Source organism: Urocitellus parryii, chromosome 3, assembly GCF_045843805.1.
Source record: "Urocitellus parryii isolate mUroPar1 chromosome 3, mUroPar1.hap1, whole genome shotgun sequence".
NCBI classification, from domain to species: Eukaryota; Metazoa; Chordata; class Mammalia; order Rodentia; family Sciuridae; genus Urocitellus; species Urocitellus parryii.
This window is the reverse complement of record NC_135533.1, coordinates 185,218,625-185,237,115: the sequence shown is the minus strand read 5'-3', so window position 1 is coordinate 185,237,115 and position 18,491 is coordinate 185,218,625. Positions and strand designations below refer to the sequence as shown.

The following is an 18,491-nucleotide window of genomic DNA, read 5'->3' as shown; positions in this document are numbered from 1 at the left end:
GAGTGCAAGCATCAAAACAGTCTCCACTGAAGACTAAACTTAAAGTAACTGAGTGCTTCTCTCACCTTTAATGTATTCCTTATTTTCCATCATAGCTGTGTGTTGTTATGAACTGTCATTTGGGGTTTTAAACATCAACATGTCCTCTTTTGTTTTCTTCTTTCAGAGAGTGGGTTAATCGAGCCCCATCTATTCATTTTCTGAGAGTGTTAATTTGTCTGAGGCTACTAATGAGGGATCCATGTTATCAGGTGGGTTGGAAAAAATAAAAGTATGTTCTACTTGTTATAAAGGTGAAATGAAAAATGGGTGGGCTTTTCTTTGAAATATTCTGTGTTATTTATCTGCCTATCTATCTATCTATCTATTTATTTATTTTCATCTCTCATAACTCAGTGGCTTCCAAATATGGGAAGTATCTCACCTGCTCTTTACAAAGGTTTAAAAGAACTGATTTCATGGGGACATGAAAATCTATATTTTTCTGCTGTATAATCTATGAGGTTAAATGGATGGAACTCTGGTCTGTTTTCATTGCTACCTGGTATTTTAAACCATTACCAGTTCAAGGAGGTATAGACTTAGCCATACCTTTCAAGCATGTTCAAGGCCAGGCAGCTCACTAGGCCCAAGTCAGTGGTGACAAGTAGGACCTTCTCATGTGGCTGAAGAGACACCATGGGAAAAGAGGGCTGCAGCTTCAGTAGCAGCGGCAGAGATTGCCTGCCCCCCTAGGCTGGGACTCTGAACTAGAGGTGAGCATGGGGCCTCCCCATTGGTCTTAGGAGGGTTCTGAGGTCCTGAATCTTTCCTTTTTATCGCTCATGGTTTCTGATTCAGTAAGCTTGGGTCAGGGTCTGACAATATGCATTTTTATAAGTTCCCAGGTGCTGATGAGGCTGCTGGTCAGGGCACCACAGTTTGAGAAAGCCTCAAGATTGCTTATTAATCATTGTTTCTTCTTGCCAATGTTAACTATCTCAGGAGCATTTTTGTTATTCATGTGTTTATGTACTTTTCATAAGTTTTTTCCCCCCCAAGAAGTATCTTTTCATGCCCCATCCTCCTAAGCTACCAGGAAGCTCAGATTACTCAGATCTTTTATTGTGGATTCCATTTTATTAATGAATTCTTATTTAAATCAGAATATATTTTCTTTCATTACCCTAGTAATCACTTTTCCCCAAATTGGCCTTTCATAAAAGTGTTTTGGTACCAAGGAGCTACAGAGCCTGTTCTGATATGAGTCTTCTGGAATTCATGGTCATCTTTCCTTTAGAGCAATAACCTCATTCCTCATGCGGAATTCTAACCTGACCTTGTGCTGTTATGGTGTAGCTAACCACAACCCTTTGATATGTGGCTCAGCATCCTCCAAATGGCTTTCTGTCCCTGTTGCTCACAGTTTTGTGGGTAGGTAGCATCCTTTCCCCCCATAACCAGCCACACAGAACTGGCTGTTCCATGTGGTTCCAAGCTGCCTTTTGCAATTCTGTGTGGTTTATATGCATATAACAATCAACCATTTGTTCCATTGTTCCTTTTATTATTATTTTTTTTATTGCTAAGGATTAAAAATGGGGCCTTGAGCATGCTAAACACCTGTTCAACACTGAGCTACATCGCCAGCCCACATTTGTTCCATTTTGCCTGGATCAGTCTCAGTATGTGCTCATTGCTCCCAGTTCATGAATAATAGCACTCATATAGTTTTACTCTCTGATGTGTCTCAGGTGTCTCAGTTTGGATGAAAACATTCTGTGGGTGATACTAGTGAAAGTATTCAAGAAGGAAGATCCAGTTTTCTGAGTTGTGGAAGTTAGCAAAATATTTACCTTAAGAGATATTCTGCTTGTTAAGGAAATTGGTCACAATGGAGTCACACTCTGCTGATCTCCCCTCTGAAGTGTCGCCTTTCTTTATCTAGTCCTTGATGGATTAGAAGAGAGTTGATTGCACTACTCTCTAAAGGAAAGTATGCAGTAACTGCTTTGTTTATGAGATTTTGTTACCAAATACATATTATGCTAGCATTCCCGATTGCCAGTCTTCCCATAGAAGGGGACTCTGAGCCTCTCCAGCCTGGCACTCTTCCCACACAGAAGAGCACGTGTTCAGGCAGTTGTGTAACATCTTGAGTTGCCAAGAACTGTTGGCCAAAGTCATAAAGCTATGCTGGGGTTTACTATGACTTATGCTGGTGACTCTCAGCAAGCCTCTGCCATTGCTACCTATTCCTTTCCTCCCTGTTGAACCAAGATTATGGGCTCCATAGTGGCTGTTCCAAGCCATCTTTACTTCTCATGCTTAAACCCTCTCCTTTTTTATTCTTTTCTTCCTTTTTTTTTTTTTTTTTTTTGGTACTGGGGATTGAACTCAGGGGCACTTGCCCACTGAGCCACATCCCAGCCCTATTTTGCATTTTATTTAGAGACAGGGTCTCCCTGAGTTGCTAGCACCTTGCTTTTGCTGAGGCTGGCTTTGAACTGGTGATCCTCCTGCCTCAGCCTCCTGAGCTGCTAGGATTATTACAAGCATACGCCACTGCACCCAGATGCCCTATCATTCTTATACAGTGACATTGTCATCAGTTTTGCAGAGAAGCCTGAAGCCATCCCACTGGAAGCTCTCTTTATTTTTTCCTTCATGTTGTTTGAAATTTATGGATCATCATGCAACTTTTCTTCCTTCTTATTTCAGAAACAATATTCCCCATTCTTGCTGAGGTTGACCCTTCCACCTCTTCCCTTTCTTATGGCATCAGTGACTCCTATTCTACTTTTCCCTTATTTTAAAAATATCCTTTTCTTTACCCAGCTATCCATTCAGGTCTTTTTTTTTTTTCCCTTTATTACTACGTTTATCAAAACATCAGGTCATATTCCCTGAAAACACTTCCCTTCTACCAGGGCTGATGTGGTTCTTAACTTGCACTTTGAATCCTGTGTACAGGTCTTTCTTTGGAAGCCATTTAATTTCATATCTTTTTTTTTTCTTCCCATATTTTTTTATTGGTGCCTTATAGTTGTACAAAATGATGGGATTTGTTGTTACAAATTTGTACACGCACAAATATAACAATATAATTTGCCAGTGTCACCCCCCCCACTATTTATCTTCCCTCTCCACCTCCTCCTACCCCAAGGTCCCTTTTCTCTATTGATCTCCCTTTGATTTTCATGAGATCTACCCTCTTTTTCCTTTTAGCGCTCTGGAAGCCATTTGAATAGCTCACAGTGTGCTATGCTTCAGTGCTTAATTCTTGGCTGAGAGATTGCAAACAAGGTAGTCAGAATGAGTAGCCTTCTTTCAGCCCAGACATTCCCTGACCTCTTTTTAGCAGGAGAATACCTTTACCACATTTACTGTTTGCTTGAGATCCTCTAGTTCTTATTTCACATTTTGGGGGGTATTATTTACTTGCTCCTATTTTATTTTATTTTTTATTTTTATTTTCTGAACCCAGGGGCACTTAACCACCAAGCCATATCCCTAGCCACTTTTATATTTTATTTTGAGATAGGGTCTCACTAATTTGCTTAGGGTCTTGCTAAGAGACTAAGGCTGGCTTTGAACTTGTGATCCTCCTACCTCAGCCTCCCATGCCACTGGAATTTCAGGGGTGCACCACCTGCCTTGGCTACTCACTCCTATTTTAAATCTTTGTAAATGTTAACTTTTCACAAAATGTTCTCTTCTCTATCATCTTTATCCACATCTTCTAAGCTTTTGACTTTAGCTATCATTTTTATTGTTATTCTCTGCCCATAATCCTATATTTTTAGTCTTATACTTTTTCCTTGAAGTCCCACACTTCCAGAGTTTTGTTGGTCCACCTCAATGGCACCATAGCAGAGTGGTCCTCACACTGTGGTCTGTGGACAGCTCATGGGTCTCTTGAGACCTTTTCAGGGGTTATACCAGGTCAAAATACTCTTCCAAATGATGCTGTGATTTTATCTGCCCTTTCAGTTTCATTCTCCTACAAGAGTGCCGTGGAATTTTCCAGAGGGTATACAGCATGTGGTGATGTCGTGGATCTGATGGCTGATGGAGCCTGTGCTTGAGCAAGCTTGGGCTTTAAAAACAACTTCATTTTAAAAAAAAAAATTTTTTTAAATTAGATGCTCAAAACATTACAATGATCTTGACATATCCTACATTTGATTCAAGTGGGGTATGAATTCTTTTTTTTCCACGTGTGCAGATTGCAGTATCACATTGGTTTTACAGCCCCATTTATACATACAGCCATATTAGTAAAAACAACTTCTTTTTAATTTCCAAAGTGGTAAATATAAATAGATAGAATCCATATGAACAGCATCCCTGTAATCTCTGTGGGCTCCTCAGAAATTGTTAAGAGTACAAACAGATTCTGAGAACAAAGTTTGAGAACCACTGCTATCCCCAAATATACTCAATAGCTTTTAAAAATGAAACTCTCCAATTCTTCTGCTTTTCCTTGAACCTTCAGAATCCATTTCTGATTCTTTAAACGGCACCGTCTTTCCTTATACCAAGTCCTTCCAGGGCAGGGCACTTAAGAAACATCCCATATATTTCCTTTTGTTCCCTCTCCCTACAAATGTAATTCACCAGGCCTTTCAGAAAGAGTGTTCACTGTCACATCTGGAGAGAGAAGCAAGGGCCGGGCAACTGGGGGACTCAGGTATTAAAATCAAGACCAAAGAATAGGCAGTGGTTTTGAATGGAGGAGCAAAATGGTCATGTGCTGACTCAGGGTCAGAGGCTCACTGCAGTGTGCTCAGCATTCATTGTCTTAGTGGCTGAGCAGGCCTAGGATGAGAGCACCTAATGGGAAATGACCTTTCTCACATGGTTAAACAGCAGTGCTCACCATGCCCATATTGGTACCATGTGCTCTATTTTTTAAAACATGCTATTTGCCATTATGGTGTTATTGAATCTATTTTTTAAAAAAAGGAAGTTAGTAGAGTAAGGATGGTTCACATTGACCGAGGACTTCCTCCAAGTTAATAGGCTCAGAGGAACAGAACCTGCTTTTCTGACCTGTGGCCTGTGGTGGTGAGAGACGTTTAGCTCTGAAAGGACACACAGAAGTAGCTGCTGTAATCTAAGCAGACGGTCGTGTTTGCTTTTCCGATCAGTCACCAGAACTGTTAAGCCCAAGGTACATGTATTTTGTCGTCATGGTTCTCTCCAGTTTACACCTTCAGGTTCATGCACTCGATTGGTTGAACCAGATGGAAACCAAGGAGGACCCTGGGCCTGTGAGCTGTCTCCTGGTCTTGCTTCACTCTCTATAGGAGCAGGGAGGAAAAGGGCCCATTTCATTAGATGAAGAACTAGATAAATCCTCAAGTTACACAACAGAATTCTCTAAGAGAGAAAGCCTCTTTCCCCTTTGGGTACTTCATAGCAGCAATTCCCAGACTGTGTTCTACAGGAGTATTGAGTTGGGTGAAAATAAGTGTTCTGTGGTTATGGAAAACGAAACACCAGCTCTTCCCCTTGGAGGCTTACAGTGCATGGGAGCACAGAAAAGGCTTGGGGGAATCCTGAGACAAAAATTTCATTCAACTTTGTTCAGCCTGGCATTTCTCCAGCTAATTTCCCCATAAATCTCCTTACCTATCTACCTACCTGCCTTCCTTCTTTCCTAAACACCTAATTCCTCAACTGCACAAAATAAAATGACTATTTCCAAGACAGTGTTTGGGACACACTGACTTAGTCCCATCCTGGCAATGTGATTTGGTGCGTAAATATCTTGTCCTGGTAAATGTTCAAAAACCGACAGTGATCATGACCAATCTTTCTGACGTTATCCTCTCCCTTGCTGACGTCCAGCCTTTGGATTTGCATCTCCTTCATATGAATGACTCCCACCTGTCAACCCTTGGCCCCCACCTCACTTTCCACGGCTTGCTGTTCTTTTTTCATCTGGAGAGCTCCTCAGCATTCCCAACACTATTTTCTTCTCTGCAGTCTGTTCCCTCCCTCGGTGTGTCTGTGAGTCATGTTATTGTCCCTAGTCACTCATGCTCAAGTAGGATGATATCTTCTACCTCACTCCTGTTCTTCCAGTCTGTGTTCAGGTGGTTACATCACTTCAAAGACTGTTCCTGCTTCTGTCATTCCCACTGCTCCTGACTCCAGGGCAGGCTCCCAGTCGACACTTGCTCCCTTTCCAGTTCATCTCAAGACTAGAGGAAAGAGCTTAGAGCTGGTTCTTTTATTTATTTGTTTAAAAAATATGTGTGTGTATATATATATATATATATTTTTTTAGTTGTAGATGGAATCAATACCTTTATTTATTTGTTTTTACGTGGTGCTGAGGATCAAACCCAGGGCCTCACACATGCAAGGTGAATGCTCTACCAACTCAGCCACTGTCCCAGCCCTAGAGCTGTCTCTTGCAGATCTTTTTCTCACACACTTTCACTGGGTCTCATGGTCTTTTATGAAAATGTTGAAACATGGGCTCATTATCTAGAACTTCTCACAATTTGATCCCACCCTGATTTCCTAACATTTCCTCCAGCAAACTTGTTACAGAGTGAAGGAACTGATTCTATCAGGGTCATGGAACATCTTGATGTTTAAACTTGTTCCTTTTTTTTTTTTTTTTTTTTTTTTTTTTTTTTTTTTTTTTTTTTTTTTAGTGTGAAAGAGTAGATTTATTCAAGTGAGAAGAAAAGAGCCAGAGTTCCTTCGGTGTGAGAGAGGACCTAATAGGTTGCCACTTAAGTGTACTAGTCCAGGGGCTTATATAGCTACTGAGTAGATGCACTGATCAATGTCTATGCTAATCAGGTGTTGGAAAAGTTCCAAGGCTATTGATCAAAAGCCCTGCTAATTAGGTATTGGAAAAGTACCAAAGATATTGGTTAGCCCTTGCGTCTCTATTCCTCACTCAGGTCTGTCCTGCCTCTCTAGGAAAAAGAGTTGGCAGGTATATTTGGAATGTTTCTGGAGGTTAATTTCATGGAGTAGCCTGTTCATTTAGAGAAGCCTATTCTCTTTTGGGTGGTGGTGGGGCCCATTTCCTTAATTGTCTGCCTGCTTGACTATCTATCCTATCTTATTCCTGTCCCCTCATAAAGAAGTGGCTCTAACTGACACTTCTGCCATTATGGAAAGGAGCGATGACCTCTCTGCCTACTTTAAGCTGAAAAAAGGTGTTGAAAGGAGACCACAGTCAGGGGCCTCCTACGGAGATGGGCATTTCATATTGGGTTTCATCTGCATGGCCATTTGTAGCTTGGGTGTTGTGTACATCAGGCCAGTTCAGAGGTCTCTGGTAGCAGTTGGTGGGTGACTAGGTGAGGTGTACATCAGGTGTGGAATCATGCCTTCCATACGATCCCAGATGAGCCCCCAAAGGAGAAAACCAGATTTTTCAGCCTCCTCTTCTATAGTGTTGCAGCAGACTCCAGCTGCCTTCCTGTGTCTTCTTTCCATTTTTTTTTTTTTCTTGTACAGGGAATGAACCCAGGGTTTTTAACCACTGAGCCACATCCTCAGCCACCCCCCCATTTTTTTTTTTTTTTTTTTTTTGTATTTTGAAACAGGATCTCACTAAGTTGCTAAGGCTGCCTTTGAACTTGTGATCCTCCTTCCTCAGCCTCCTGAGTTGCTGGGATTACAGGCATGTGCCTCTGTATTCACCTTTCCCCGTCCCCAGTTCTTGTCTTGTGAATTTCAGGAAAAGTGAACATAGAAGAGTAGGCTTTATTCAAGTGAGAAGAAAAGAGACAAAACTCCTGCAGGGGGAGGGAGAACCCGATGGAGTTGTTCTTAATGTCTTTTCTACACAACTCCTTTGCACCTTTGAACTTACTGTTCTCTTTGCTTGGAGTCTCCTTTATCTTTCTTCCTTCCTCCCTCTCTATTCCACAAGTCTAAGAATGGACACCACCATTCTTAGCAAGTCTTTTCCTCCGTCCTTTCTGTAGGAGACAGTCTTCTCAGTAAATGATGCTTCCCTCCTCTGGGCCACCGTGATCCTTCATGTGTAACTTTTCTTGTAACTTCTAGCTGTTTGTACACCTACTTCATCTTGTCTAAAGCTCAGTGAAGTAGGTCTCATCATGCTCTTCCAGTTCTGTCAGTTAGCAAAGTAGTTTACCTTTCTGAGCCTTATTTTCCTATCTGTAACCTGGGAGGGTTGAACAAACAGCTCAACAGCTTGCCTAAAGCTCTTTCCCAGTCTTGTGTTTTTTTTTGACCTAAGATGATGGCAAAGAATGGGGAGGCAGCTGGCAGTTCTGAATTTATATTCATCCCTTTAATCTACAACCCAACTTTTGTATCTATTAACAATTTGTCTTTAATGAATTATGAATGGCAAACACTGAATTTTCTGTATTTATGTTAGGATGTGGAACTTCAAGAAATAACAGTAGATCTTATTATGACTTAGTAAAAAAGTTACACGTTAAGATATACTTCCCCACCACCCTCATCCTGTACATGTCTTCTCTCATTTTTATTTTATTAGGAAATACTCCATAACCTGGGTGGGATTGAAAACCTAGCTCAGGTAAGATTCCTCTTGCGGTGGCTGCTCTTGCCTTTTCATTCTGTGCCCTGCTCCAGGCAAGCACCAAATAAGTGTGTGACAGAAAATGATTTTCCTATATTACGCTGCATGTCAGAAGAGCAGGTGGGGTGGGTGAGCATGTGCCTGAGATGTGATACTTGCAGGGCAAGGAGGGACACATGCATGTGGTTCTGTTGAAAGGGCTAATTTTACCCAGCTTATTGAAAGAAAAATTGTCTAAAAAATTAGTGGAATTATAAAAATTCTACTAAAAAGTACATCAAAGAATTCAATTTCTATTTTGCTTATCTTATGTGTCTTTTATATATCTCTTGTATTTGGGTACTAAATTACATGAACTTACTCTGTTAAAAGTCATTTTAAAACTTTGGGAGTTTTCAGAATCTTTAGATGGTTCCTCCCTCAACTTTAAGACATGCCAGAAAAGACTGAGAATCCAGGTCACCTATCTGTAGTTAGTAATGACAAGAAATAGGTGCTGGCAGGCAAGCTAATAGCCTCAGTACTGTACACACCACAGAATAGGAGAAAACATCAAGATGTTCAAAACTCTTTCACCCACAAACATAATCCCTGTGCTCATTAAATGTTAACAGATAAACAATTAAATAAGGAAAATGATCTTGACTTTGTTATTTTTTCTGCTTTGATAACTACCAAGGGAGGGTAAGCAGATGAATATATATACTGAGCAATTCAGTGGTTTGGGTTTATTAATTTAGTAAAACAAAATTTCCAAGCATATCATTGAGTTGGAACAGCCCAGTCTCCTAAAACCTGTAGTGTGTACAGAAAGAATAATTTGTATAATAAACCCTGCAAACTCATTCTGAATTGCTAATGGAAAATTAAGTTTAATGGCAATATAGAATTAAATTTATTTTATATTATCTCTGGGAAGTTTGATTTTTGTTTAATATTTGCTTTTAAGAATTATAACTGACTAGAGGTCTACCTCATTTAATGAAACAATCTTTCATAAGATTATGTTGTAAGGGATCTTCTTATAATCAGTTATTGACAGTGAGCAATTATCAGACTACCTCATCTTATTCTTACTATTGATATCTGCCTGTATTCTGGTTAGATATAATTTAGGACATTATAAAACATAAAGTTAATGAAATATATGCAGTATATTATAAAAATCAAATTAAAGGTACATCAAAGAATTAAATTTCTATGTTTCATATCTTATGTATCTTGTATGTCTTATATGTATCTTGTATTTGGATACTAAATTACACCATGAACTTATTCAGTTACAAGTCATTTTCAACTTTTGAGAGTTTTCAGAATCTTTAGATGGTTCCTCCTTCAACTTTAGGACATGCAAGAAAAGACTAAGAATCCAGAAACACAACCACTTTTTGACCTTGAGTGAAACAGGCCTAGGAGTACCCAGTAGTATTTGGTGAATCTGTTGTGCCACCTAGAGGTCATTTTGAGAACTGCGTGTCTGGTCCCTCACTGTGTGGGTTCTTTCCTGCAGTACATGGAGATGGTTGCGAACCAGTATCTGGGCTACGGAGAAGAGCAGCACAGTGTGGACAAGCTGGTCAACATGACGTGTAAGTGTCGTTGTCAATTTATGGACTTGCTGTTATAAGCAGTGTGTCGTTTGTAGCAAGAGAAATACATAACCCTGAGCACTTACGAATGTTTTCATTCACAGTTAGGGTGTTGAAAAGTCCACGTCCACTGTTATATTCAGAGTCAAAATAACCCAGAGGGAAGACTTTGAGCTGCAACTTTCATGTTGGAAAGCACCATTTATTTCATGTAAAGAGACTTCCATAGAAGCCAATTTTTAGTAAAAATCTTTTTGCCTTTTTGATTTCTTTTAAAATGTCAAGAGACTTCAGTTTTTAATCTATAAAAGACAGTGATATGAGGACATTGGTCTGTGTGAGGTGTTCACTCGTCACTCAGTCTTCTCTCTGCCGAGGCTGTCCCCTGCTCCACCTCCCTCCCATCCAGGTTTGGCCAGCGGCAGGCCTTCCTGCAGTTGAGGATGCTGGCCCATTTTCTCTGGGTGAGCAGGCTGGTTCTGCTTGTTTGCAGATGGCACACTGACTGGCAGGTGCAGGGGAGACGGGTCTGTGGCAAGCCCCAAGCACCAGAAAGTTTCTTTGAGCACAGCTGTTTCCCTCAGCTGAGGAACCTCACCAGGCCTATCACTTTGCTGGCCTCCCCTCCCCTCTTCATAAGTTGACATCTCTCTAGGTAGATCTCTGGAACACAGGAATTGCATTGAACTTGTAATGATGTTAAAGAACTCCATCAATCTTAAGCAGTAAGAGAGGTTTGCCTTTTTTTTTTGGAATTTCCATATTTCATTATAACCATATTATTATAAAATACATCCTGTTGAGCTTGACAGGTAAAATTCTTGGGGTTAAAAGAATTGTGTTCACATTTGCCCTTTCTCTGCTCGCCCCTCGGTACTGCAGACATGAGTTCTGAGTATGGAGTATTCTGAGTATTGCCTCCTTTAAGTTCCAGATCTCTCTTAGCTTTTGAAAAATTATTTCTTTCCTTCCCAGATATTTTTCAAAAACTCGCAGCCGTCAAAGATCAAAGAGAATGGGTCACCACAAGCGGAGCTCACAAGGTATGTGGGTCCCGAAGGAGTTAATGCTTTGGCTCTGTATGTGACAGCAGTTCACATGGCCAAGGCCAGAGCCTTTGTGGTCAAGTCTCACATCATTCACAATTCATGACTCAAAATTTATGAACCTGTTAACTCAGCCTAAAACTCTTTCTGCCAACCCTTTTGTAGTCTTTACCAGTCTAAGGAGTAAATGTAGACACAGTAATGAAGATTTCCCCATATTCTCTTGTTCTTTTCTCTTTTTCTAGACTCTTTAATAACAAAATTTGTGGCTTAATTTAAGTGTTGCTTAAAATTTTTGCTTGATTTAAATGTTACTTGAAAAAATCTGGCCACGTATAAATAGCTCCTTGGTGTGTATCTATAAATAATTGAACAAAAATAAGCAAATAAAATGATAAAATGTATGCATATGTGCATATTTATAAATAAATTCTGTATGTCACATAGGTTTTTATTAGTTTGAACCTTATGAATTTACCATTGTCCATAGGTCAGTGGATGAATACAGGCAATTTTGTGCAATCTCCTAAGATGGTATTGTATTACATAGATGCACATTTTAAGATAGGTGAATGCAGGTTTAATCAAAACGAATTAAATTTACATTTGTAGCAAAACTCTTTGGATGGTAGTAGCCTAGAGCCCAGTTTGAATAATCTGCTTAGCTTGTCTAAAATGTGTCAGCATATGCAGCTTATGGTCTAGGGATGATTCTAGATCATATATAGGTCAACATTTTTATTTTATTTTATTTCTTGTGGTGCTGGGGATTGAACCCAGGGCCTTGTGCATGTGAGGCAAGCACTCACTCTACCAACTGAGCTATATCCCCAGCCCAACATTTTTTATTTCAATACCCATCTGGCATTTTTCATTATTGTCTAAGTAAAACTATAACAAAAAGTAATTTTATTCTACTAAATTTTATTCTACTTAGGATTTGAATAAAATTTTTGAGTTAGCATTAAGGTTATTAAGTGGGCATGCCAAAAATTGTGAAAACGATATCTCTGGGATTGAACTTTGGGAAACATGTTAGAGACAGAAGAAGTGACAGAAGAAAAGAGGAAGGGATCATAGAAATAACCATAGCTTCATTTAAAAAAAGAAATCATAAAGGGAGAAATCTGCATAATGGAAGCTAAAAAAATCATTCTTGTAGTCATCGCACAAATTGCAACTCTCTCCTGGAATATGTGTGGGGCGGAAATTTTTTTGGGGTGGGGGCTCTGAATTTTGAAATTGTCAAGAGAAGATAGAAGAATCTGTATTAGTGATCACTGAGGGAAGACAGTTGGCAGGATTCAGAAGGCTTCCAGCTAAGCCATGTTACTTAAGATAATGCCTGAGAGTATGAGTGATGCTATTTCAACATTGGTTAGAAATCTGACATCAAATGGGTAGTATTAATACTTCTTGTTAAGTTTTGGGGGAAAAATGAAAAGTTTCAACATTCTGCTGAAAAATAGTTCCATAATTTAAAAAGTGCCTAGCTCCGTGTGTGGCTCAGAGTGACTTCTCCTCATCTGGCTGCAACCAGTATTCTCATTTGTGCTGCTAGCCTCACACTTCTCCCAGAGGAGGGGACAGTGGTGTTGAGTAAAATGCTAGGCACATGAAAATAGAGGGAAGCATGAGAATCAGCTAGTTACCTAAGTTGGTACCTTGCATTTTCTGTGCAAGGAATTTGATATAAGGATCTACTCCCAAGAGTTGCTGGTAAGAAGATGAACTTTTTTTTTCTTTTTCTTTTAAGTACTGGAGATTGAACCCAAGGCCACTTAACCATTCTATCCCCAGCCCTTATTTTTATTATTTATTTATTTGTTTGTTTGTTTGTTTATCTGCTCTGTTATGTTTTTTGGTATTGAGGATTGAACCTAGGAGGGCTAAATCACTGAGCCACATTCCCAGCCCTTTTTAATATTTTATTCAGAGACAGAGTCTTGCTAGGTTGCTTAGGGCCTCACTAAGTTGCTGAGGCTGGCTTTGAACTTGCAATCCTCCTGCCTCAGCCTCCTGAATCACTGGGATTACAGGCGTGTACCAACCACCATGACTGGCCAGAACTGGATATTTCAAATGTTTAGCAAAACTCTTTTTAAGGTTAAGCCTCTAGAGTGATCCCTGAAATAAAAAGTTAAAAACTAAAAGAAAGGTTTGCTAGGGAAAAGCACTTTTCATTATTGTCTAAGTAACAAAAAGTAATTTTATTCTACTAATAAAAAATATTTATAAATTCAATTTTATGGAAAAACATTAGTGAATTAAGAAGGAAATGAGTAGCTATAAAATTGCATGGACAGTTTTGCTTAATAGAGTATGCACGTTTTAAAAAACTTAGCAAAAAATAAACACTAAAAATAATGTAAGCCTCTGTGATCCAAGGAAGTACTATAGCGTTCAAGAGCTTGTAGAATTTCTATAGTTACACCATTAAACCTTATATATATATATTTTTTAACTTTTCAGACATTAGTAAATTTACTTGGTGCCCGGGACACTAATGTCCTACTGGGTGCCCTTCTGGCCCTGGCAAGCTTAGCAGAAAGGTAAGTATGTTCTAATATCCTTCCCAGTTCTGCCGTTGGAGTGAGTTAGATGAGAGCAATGCAAAATGGATCAATTGCTTTGTCACCTGCTTAGTTACAATTTCTGAAAAGTAATCATGAAACATTTATATATTGAAGAGGATGGAAAACATCATTTTAAAATTTAAGTTGGAAAGGCAAATTGCTTTTTAAATCTTTCTATTTCTTCCTCACCTACTGGCCACATCTTTTCATTCAACCCTCAGTTACTTTACTCTCAAAATTACCATATTTCTTTGCTAGTTGAATCTCCCTGACCTTCTTTCTCTCTTTATTCTTACCTGTGCATTCATTCATTTTAACATACAGCTCACTTTCAAAAATTCTTGACCTTAAATTTTTTTAAGAACACCTGTCCTCCTACTGATGTCATTGTTTTAAATAAAAGAGCTTTAAATACACTTTTATGCTAGTAAGTGGATCAGTGGCCTTTTTTTGAACAATGTATGATTTCTTTTTCTCTATTCTCTCTTTCTAAGATAATATGAGAGCTAGACTATTAAATTAGTGGGTGTAGTAAAGTTTGTTTTTAATAGTTACTAATCTTTTTAAATCTGTAGTCCAGAATGTAGGGAGAAGATAAGTGAACTCAACGTTGTTGAAAACCTATTGATGATCTTGCATGAATATGACTTGCTTTCCAAAAGGTAGGGTTGCTAATAGTTGGAAAAATTAATGTTTTATATTTGTTTCAAATGCTTGTGATTATTATGTCATAATAGGTGCATTTTAACTGAATATCCTGAGTCAGCTTGGCCATCGCTTTTCTGTTTAAGCTTATATAAAAGAAAATAGTGCAAAGAGTTAGGGTGATTTATCGTTCATCTTGCGTTACTTCTAGATCTGGGCATAGAATACAATTATTCGGTCTTATGTTTAATACTATAATTTCTTATACTTATTTATATAGTTTTTAAGGGAAAGAAGTTCCAAGATGGCTCTATTTTTTAGTGGAATAAATTATTAGACTGCTAAAAGCCAGTTTTCTTAAGGCAAGTAAAGTCAATTGAGATACCAACCAACTTGTTTGGGGAATCACTTGTTATAACTCAGTCTTGAATAAAAGGGGTTTATTTTCACCTGAGCTGCATTTTGTTCTAAAGGATTTCTCTATCCAGAGAGCAGATAATCTGTGTTTAAACGGAGTTGCAATCTACATCGTTTGATATTTAGTTGAATAGGTCATAATTTTCTAAAGAACCAAGATAGAGAACCAAAATCCCAGGTAATGAAGTCCTGACACTTAACTCATAGTATTTTTTTTTAAAATTTCTGCTTCAAATCTGATTGAATATTTTATTTTACAAAAGCATTAAATATAGATAAAAATCTATATGCTTACAAAGTTGCACATCTCAACTTTCTCACCCAGCAAAAACGGTGTCAGACTCCGTTCCAGGTACTGGAAAACCGAAGATGAATAGGATACACGTGCATAACAGAGGGGAGCGGCAGGGGCTGACGGACAAATCACGAGCTTCATTGCAGCTGGATGCATGGGGTATTTTGGGACGCTGGAGCAGAGATGTCCCAGTGAGACTGAGGGTCCATGCCATGTTTTCTGTAGGGAATAGGAGATATCTAGGCAGAGGGAGAGAGCCAATGAAAATAGAATGTGCTCCAACATGGAGGCATGAAATTGGGTGCATGAACTGGAGCAAAGAAAGGAAAGTGCCAGAAAGCTTGAACAGACAGTTAATAATAAGTAAAGAATGCAGTTGGTTTCTGATCAGAGCTTTCTATATGCCAGGCTGTGCTCTGGGCATTTTTGTGTGTCAGCTCATTTGATCCACACAATAAACCTGTTATTTCCCATATTTCATAGGTGAGGCAACATGACATGTTTATTCAGGTCACGAAGGGCGTTGTGTGCTGAACACTTGTGCTGAATAAAGATGTGGATTTTAGCGTGTGAACATCATAGGGACTCCCAGAAAGATTTTAAGTGTGATCACATTAATTTTTTGAAAGATTACTCTGACAGCTATGCATGTGGAGGTAGGGTGGAGTGTGGAATATATATAGCACATTGAGAGCCACTTATAACAAGGAGAGAATGTCTGGTGCAGAAAGTTTGAGAAGGTAAAGAATACTGTTTACCAAAGAACATATGTTCTTAACATCATAGCAAAAAATTTTGGGTGGGAGAGGAGCCATGGAAAATTGGTTTTGGGGAAAGTAATTAGAGCAGTATGTGAAGGAGAATAGGTAGATGACAGAGGCACTTGAGCATTGTCAAGGATCCCACGGATGGGAGAAACAGTACAATTATCTAGTTGGCCTGACTTTCTAGAGACTTAATCCCACAATAGTCCAGGAAATAGGGGACACCAAAAGCTTTTGATCAGCAATGGCAGGGTGTAGAAGGAGAGGTCTGTTGGGTTGGAAAACTGAAAAGATTCTGGTACTGTGAGTCCAGATCAAGAACCGAAGAGGAAGAAGAGATTTAGAGAGGATAATGATTTTGACTTTAGACATAATGTGGTACTTGCAGAACACTTGTGTGCTAAAACTTTTGGGCCATACAAGCAATGCCTGGGCTAGATGTCAATATATGAGGAGTGTTTGTAATCCTGGGAATGAATGATGTCATCCAGGTACAGTGTGTAGAAGGTGAGATTGCAGGACTGTGGATAATTCCATGAACATCTATCATGATAATGTTTTTGTGACTCAGCTGAACCTTTTGTCTTTACCATCATTTTTATTTGATTCTCCAGATAATCACGGAGGACTTTGTACCTAACTTATCTGCACTGTTGATTTTTGACATTTTCTTTCAATGTCTTATTTTTATAACTTCTAGTAAGTTTCTAAAGACTAGAATTAAAGCTATATTTTGTATGTATTATTTTTGGCACTGGGGATTTAACCCAGGGATACTTTACTACTGAGCTAATTCCCTTTTTATTTTGACACAGGGTCTTGCTGAGTTTCTTAGGGTCTCATGAAGTTGCTGAGGATGGCCTCAGACTTGCCATCCTTCTGTCTTAGCCTCCTGAGTTGCTGGGATAGAATAAGGCTCTTTGTATTTCATCTCCCTTTAGCACAATATAGGTCACATTGTTTCTACTCAGCACCTACTTCTGCCAAAGATGTATAGGCAGACCACTGAGGTTAATTGTATCTTCTTAAAATGAAAGAGTGGTCAGCAGCTCTGACCTGCAGGCTATGTTTGGCCTGCTGCTTACTTTTGTGAATAAAGATTTATTGTACCACAGGCATGCCCATTCACTTTTATGTGTTAACAGTCTATGGCTGCTTCCATGCTGTCTTGGTTTAGAGGAGTAGTTGTGACAGACATGGCATGGCTGGAAAAGCTGAAAGTACTTGACTTTGATCTGGCCAAAATGGGTGTTGAGCTATAACTTAGCAAATGTAAGAGTAGCTGTATGTGGTGGCACGTGCCTGTAATCCCAGCACCTGAGGAGGCTGAGGCAGGAGGATCAAAAGTTTAAAGCCAGCCTTCAGTAGCTCAGTGAGGCCCTGAGCAACTTAGTAATTCCCTGTCTCAAAACTTAAAGTAAAAAAAGAACTGGGATGTGGCTCAGTGGTTAAGCAGCCCTGGGCCCTGGGTTCAATCCCTGGTACCAAAAAAAAAAAAAAAATAGTAAGAGTTATATCTATGTGGTGATGAGGTGATAACCTATAGTCGAATGTAGTTTTTAACTCATGATGCTGTGATTCCCTCTTCCCCACCGGCTTTTCAGACTAACTGCAGAGTTACTGCGCCTCCTTTGTGCCGAACCCCAGGTGAAGGAACAGGTGAAGCTCTATGAGGGGATACCTGTTCTCCTCAGTCTGCTCCACTCTGACCACCTGAAGCTACTCTGGAGCGTTGTCTGGATTCTGGTCCAGGTCTGTGAAGACCCCGAGACCAGTGTGGAAATTCGCATCTGGGGAGGCATCAAGCAGCTTCTTCATATTTTACGAGGGTGAGCGTGGGCTTTGGCTTCTTTTGTCCTAAACGTTGAAGGCCTGCAGACCCTGTGACCAGATGACTGTCGGGCATATGCTCACCTTGCTCCCTTCTGCTCTGGAGTTTCTTTGGTCATTTCTTGTTTTCAGAGTCACTTATAGTTGTCACAAGCATCCCCTAAATCCGTGTCAGGGACACTCATCTTTTCGGTTCCTTGGGAACACTGGTGCTATTTATCTTTCCATCAGCAGCCTCCAGTGTGCACCCAGAATGCATCAGTCTGCAGAGGTGGGTTGGGTGGAAGTCTAATAATCGAAGGGAAACATTTGTCTAGCCACCTTTTTCTTGAATCAGTATAAATACTTTGTAGTGCCAACCAATACAGAAATTACTAATATTTTATTAAAATGTTTGTGCATATATATATATATATATATATATATTATCTGTCTTTCAGGGTTAGAGTGTAGCTCAGTGGTAGGGAGCCTATTTAGCATGTGCAAGGCCCTGGGATTGATCCCCAATAATGCAAACAAATAAACAAACAAATAAATAAAAAAATGTAGTGACATTCTAAGCCATGAGCTTAGAAGGGATGGTTTGTTAAAATAGTTTTAAATTGAACTTCTCTTGATGTATGTTGTAATGTAACTATTGTATTTTATGAATTAAATTTGTTGAAGTACTGAGTAATAATATGCTTTCATACCATCCACTGGAAAATTTTATTACCTAATATTATTATATAGCATAATTCAGCCCCATGAGGGCTGAATTAAAGTTAAAAATAAGCATGGATATAATGTGGTG

The 18,491-nt window shown here is 39.3% G+C and overlaps 1 protein-coding gene across 8 annotated transcripts in view; it reads left to right on the top strand.

Annotated features, from left to right (window-relative positions):
* Positions 1-18,491, top strand: part of Nek10 (NIMA related kinase 10) — a 188,030-nt gene that overhangs the window by 18,979 nt on the left and 150,560 nt on the right. For 5 of the 8 annotated variants that reach the window (XM_026406136.2, XM_077795649.1, XM_077795647.1 and 2 more), the window contains exons 5-11: positions 167-251; positions 8,492-8,533; positions 10,047-10,125; positions 11,101-11,168; positions 13,644-13,723; positions 14,323-14,409; positions 17,473-17,697. In XM_026406136.2, coding sequence (XP_026261921.2) covers positions 167-251; positions 8,492-8,533; positions 10,047-10,125; positions 11,101-11,168; positions 13,644-13,723; positions 14,323-14,409; positions 17,473-17,697 — 666 coding nt within the window. The remainder of the gene's footprint in view (positions 1-166; positions 252-8,491; positions 8,534-10,046; positions 10,126-11,100; positions 11,169-13,643; positions 13,724-14,322; positions 14,410-17,472; positions 17,698-18,491) is intronic. The other 3 variants (XM_077795652.1, XM_077795650.1, XM_077795648.1) reach the window with 1 other exon arrangement.